The following is a 5,347-nucleotide window of genomic DNA, read 5'->3' as shown; positions in this document are numbered from 1 at the left end:
CACCAAGAAAACTTAACATTTAATTTGTGATTTTCATTTCAAACGACAACTCTCCATCCACATCAACAGCAATCTTTCACAGTCAGAGGTAACGAGAGGCAGTTGTGGAGAAAAAGTTTTTGCAGCGCCGTCAAAAGCAGCAGAATATCTCCTCGCACAGAAATGTTACGACGCATCTTCCTTAACCCTGTCCCAAAGCAAAATGTAATGCAGTGTTGTATTTTGCAGAAAACTGTTCAGCAGAATTTGGGGAACAGATCTTATTTCTTTTAAAATAACATTAGCTGGACAATCAACCACTCGTGTAAAACATCTTTCAAGTTTTTGAACGGTCTGCATTTAATAAGTACATACATGTTACTCCCATCTTGCAAGACTGCCATCCTGATGCAGCTCCAGTGACACGGTGAAAGAAACAAGTATCCCATCAGGTAAGATCACGTGTTGACTTTTCACTACATACACAAACAAACATATCTATAATACATTACTCATCAGACACAACATGAATCACTCCCCGACATAAGGTGTCCTCCAGCAGGACGGTGCACTCTGCTACACCTCTAGAACTGCTCAGAAACAACTGGAGGAACACAACAGAGAGGCTTTGACCCAGTTTCAAAACTCCTCAGATCCCAATCCGATTCGGTGTTTATGGGACACACAGGAACAAGGCCAATCCATGGAGGCCCCAGCCCACAACCCACAGGACCCTACGGTTCTGGTGCCAGACACCAATCCCGTGCCCCTATGAATCATTTTGGCTGCATGTGGGGAACCTATACAATAGTAGGCAGGGGGGTTTTGAAGTTGTGGCTGATTAGTGTATAACAGAATATATTTGAAATGTATCATACAAACCAAATTAGCAATCAACAGTATGGAAAACATGTCTGGCCAATAAGAACGTCCTGATCCTATCTCTAAGATCGTGATCAATCGAGGGATTTTTAAACTGATCAGCATCAGCAGAAACCCAGTCCTTCGCTTATGTATGCTGTCACAGAGGTGTTGTAAAGAGAGAGCACAGTTTGTAGCAGGAAGCTGGGGATAAAAATTGTAAAAAAAAAATGTTTAACCAATCATGGCCAGCAGTATCAATAAGTCAATTAACTGACAATGCAAACTTGAAGTGTTTGTAGAAAAATGTTATCAGATTCGGACTCTGTATCAGCAGAAAGTAAATATTAAATTATTTGGATTGGATTGGGGACAGAAACACTTCTTTGGGGACATCCCTACTTGCCAATGTTGATTTTACACAATACAAAGTTTTTTCTGCATCATGTGTGTCTGTATCAAAAAAATTATCCATCTCTACATCCAGCTCTGCTGTGATGACCTCACCCACAAAGTCCATCTTCGTTAACTGAATCGTATGTACAGATAACATATGGGCAGGATAACCAAACTAAAAAAAATGTGAAATTAAAAATTAAGGCAGGTGCTTCCAGTAATCCACGCAAATGGAATACAGATTTATAAAAACAAATGCACAACAGTGACTGTTTCACTGACAGAAGTACAGCTTAGTCATTTAAAAAGCTCTCGGGAAAATAAAACCGTCTTCAAGACTCTCTCGACATAAAAGCAGACATCAGCTCCTTAATCAGTTACAAAGGCTTACATTCCAATCTTATTATTTTTTCATTGAGCTGGCGCTGTGTTCATCAGGCCCTTCATTCCGTGTAAGTGAGACGCAACATTGGAGAAGGCTCCCCGGTATCATCTCGATGGCCACAGGGTCAGACAGATAAAACCTCCAGAGACCTCTTCAGTCAGCTTGACTTCCTCTCATTAGTCATTTGGCTGACAGAGTTTTTCTTTAAAAAAAAGTGCACACAGTGACTGAACAGAGTCCGCCAGATGCCGACATTATGTGAAGTAGTCCAACTTGCTCGCTATCGTCTTGCACCCTTTGACGGAGAACACTCTCTCAGATTTGGGGAAATAGACTACATCTCTGGCCACTTTGTCCGCCACGTCCCGGTCTGGATCAAATCCTCTGTCTTTCATCTCGGCCATGGCACACTGGACTATGTGTTGGTACTCCAGAGGCAGGAACGGGACGAAGAAGTCCACCAGGTTCTTGTCAATCAAACTTGTATGAAAAAAGCCACCTGCAGGGAGAGATGAACAGACACTTCCAGTAGTAAAATGTTCCTCATCAAAACTAGTTTTTAGATTCTAATGACTCAAGCATTTATTGAATTTACACTCACTTTGGTTGTTGTTGAACACTGAGAGTGACAGTGACATTTCCAGGTCTCTGAGCTCAATCTCTTCTCGATCTCGTCCTCCTTTCCAGAAATCTAAGGCTGTTTCTACGATGCGCTCGCCTCCGGCATTGCTATAAGAAAGACAAGAAATAGACAGCATATTCAAATTTGATGATCTTTTGGTCCCCTGCAATTTTATACTTATCAAACATCTGACATATACAGTTATAGATTATATTAAACATGGCTTTGTAGGACAATCTTGTAGGGGAAGAATAATAAAGTGCTGGTTTTACTTTCTTAAAAACAACTGCAAGACTGTGGACCTCAAATGTACTTTGTAGTGCAACATGATGCTTCGATGTCTATTGTCTAAATTCTCGATGCTCTGTTGGGTTGTCTTGGTTTGGCTTTCCATCCCAACAATCCAGATGGAGACCAAATACACTCCAATGACTGCATATTGGTGGAAAACATTACACTGAACACACAGAGGTTCGTTTGTGGTCAAACAACTCATTGAAATGTCTGCATCCACCGTCACTATTCTGCCAGAATTACATTATGCAACATTATGTAATTGAAGAAAACTTGGTTTAAACCTCCAGTTTTACAATGCAGTTCACTTTATTTACATCATTATCAACATGGAGATGGTCTCAGTTGTCCGTTGTCCCTCTCAGCTCGTGTTACAAACGACCAGTGATGCATTTTCAAATGACATCTTTCTGAGAAACCACGCCTACTTCATGCGGTTACTGACCACCTGCATCTTCCAATCACACTAACAACATTATAGGTAACTCCAATAACTCCATTTACAAAGACAAACATGATGATGGTGCTAATATAAGCTACAGCAGTTAACTCTCACACCTAAACTATAAACGTTCCTTGGTGCTGAAGGCTTTTAGGGCTTTCACCTTGTATTTTATCACTGAGACATTCATTAACCCGATCACAACTCACTTTTCTTTTGTTGCTAGAAAAAAAACCCTGTTTGCTAGTGAATGAAGGACTGTCCTACAGAAGCAAAAAATAAAAAAAGTAATTCATATTTAGTCAATCGCTGATGTTTAGTTGCTACTTAATGTTACTCGGAGGCTACCTCGTACTGGCACAAACCACAGTCTGACAGCTCACAGAATACAGGTGTGTTGACCACTAAACACAAACGTTGGTGTGAGTAGCCTCCCACAAATATCCCATTTTGTTGTTGCTTCATTACTTTGGAACTTTTAAGACGGTCTGCCATCTATATTTATAACAGCGACAGAGAGGCAAATGTGACTTTTTAAACTGGGCAGGAAAGTGAAATGTTCAGGAGATTTGTTGGATGTGGAGTTAAAGAAATCCTTGTATGTTTCCAGCTTGGAAACAGATTCAAAATAATCCAGACACTGGAACCCATTATGAAACACAATCCCACCCTTTGGAAATGCTGTCAGCTTTTCACCTGAGAAAGATGAAGATTGATTTCCGATAAGAAACTCCATCGAGCTTGTCGTAGTAGTCCAAGTAGGGTTTAATGCTGTCGATCAAGCCTGGGTGCATCTTGTCCATCTCATCGAAGATGAACATGGAGCGTTCACAGCTGGTGACATTGCCTTTGATCCACTGCTGTAACTGAGACTGAGGAGAAAGAGCGAAACATTTCCACAGATGACTGAACATGACTATTTCACTTTGTTTCACTTAGAGGTCAAATGTACGGTGCTCCTTACCTTGTAGGTGGCATTTTGACTTGGATGTGGGAAGTGAAGTGTGGACGTGAAAACATGAACAAAGTTGCTGTCCATTCCCTCCCTGTAAATGTTATCAGCAATCAGCTTACTAACAAAGTTCTTCCCGGTGCCGGTCCATCCATGCAGAGAGAGCACCAGCGGCTTCTTCGGGTTGTCGTTGCTCATGAATCCACTGACGGCTTTTAGGATGATGCGCGACGCAATGTGCTGCCCAAACAGTTTGTCGTCCAGGTCAGTCTTGAGACCTGGAGAGTTCCCAGTAGAAGGTTAGCAGGATTAGTGGCTGCAAACATGTGACTGAAATAACTCTCTAAAATTGTTTCACCATGGCAGTATGCCAGAGGTCCCACCTTATCTGCTGTAGTGATTCATTAATTAAACAGGTTACAGGTCAAACAACAGAAACACTTTAAGTGTAATTCAAACTAACTTTATTTGTGAAGCAAAAGTGCATTAACAGGTACAAGAAGTATAGAGCAAATCTTCTGGAGACAGAAAAGTAGAAATCATGAAACCCACAAACATAACAATAAAAACGCATATAGCTAAAGAGCAATCAAACACTTAAACACAAACACAATTAAATATATTTTGCATTTTGGCCATAAAACATTTCAAAAATCCCCTGGAAGAGGAGGGATTCAATATCCATTTAAAGGCAACAATAACTTTAGCTGCTTTCAGATTCTGAAGCAGACTGGTCCACTGGCTCACTGAATAAAAACCCAAATCTGCCCTAGAAAATATTTTAATTCTGCTTTTCAGATTGAACTAAAGACTCTTGCCAGAGTCTCTGAGGGGCTTTTCTTTTTCATACACTGCAAACATGTGAGACTAACAGGCCGAATGGTCTTAAGGCTCTGCATGCATGACACCTTTCATTTCATCAATGAGGGTTTCTTTAGTTTTTAGTGTTCATTTAGGGCTGAAACAATTACTTTATAAGTCAACAAAAAAAATTAACCTGCAACTTTTTAAAGAAAATATACCAAACACTATCAAGTTCCAGATTCTAAATTGTAAGTATTTGCTTCTCTTAATCATTTTCTGTGATGGTTAACTGAACATCTTCAGGTCTGAACTGATGGACAAACAAAGCAAGCGATTTAAAGATCCCCTCCAGTGAAAATCTGTTGGGTTTTTCTGTTTTTTTCTTTAGCTTTGTTACGTGACCATTTTGTGTTTTTGTATGTATTGTGAGCAAAATAAGCAGCAACAGCAGGCTGAGCCTTCAGCTTTAAAACAGGATGACCACCTTAAAAACACAGACTCACACTCAGGCTTGTGCCTTATGCAGATTCTTCTGTTTTCTTTTGTGCTTACTTATATTTTTTCTGTTTAGATTGTATATTTTTGTATATTTTGTAGCTTGTTATAGGTCTA

At 40.1% G+C, this 5,347-nt stretch overlaps 1 protein-coding gene across 2 annotated transcripts in view; it reads right to left on the bottom strand.

The window, feature by feature from the left end:
- tor1 (torsin family 1) overlaps window positions 1-5,347 on the bottom strand; it is a 9,950-nt gene continuing 4,603 nt past the window's right edge. For both annotated transcript variants that reach the window (XM_008304079.1, XM_008304080.1), the window contains exons 2-5: window positions 3,944-4,209; window positions 3,676-3,851; window positions 2,223-2,350; window positions 1-2,120 (exon numbers count right to left, since the gene is read on the bottom strand). In XM_008304079.1, the coding sequence (XP_008302301.1) occupies window positions 1,876-2,120; window positions 2,223-2,350; window positions 3,676-3,851; window positions 3,944-4,209 (815 nt within the window). In that variant the 3' untranslated portion in view covers window positions 1-1,875. The remainder of the gene's footprint in view (window positions 2,121-2,222; window positions 2,351-3,675; window positions 3,852-3,943; window positions 4,210-5,347) is intronic.

This window comes from Stegastes partitus, unplaced genomic scaffold (genome assembly GCF_000690725.1).
Source record: "Stegastes partitus isolate 25-593 unplaced genomic scaffold, Stegastes_partitus-1.0.2 Scaffold2128, whole genome shotgun sequence".
Lineage (NCBI taxonomy): Eukaryota > Metazoa > Chordata > Actinopteri > Pomacentridae > Stegastes > Stegastes partitus.
Note: the sequence above shows the minus strand (reverse complement) of the source record. Positions and strands in the feature narration are given on the sequence as shown.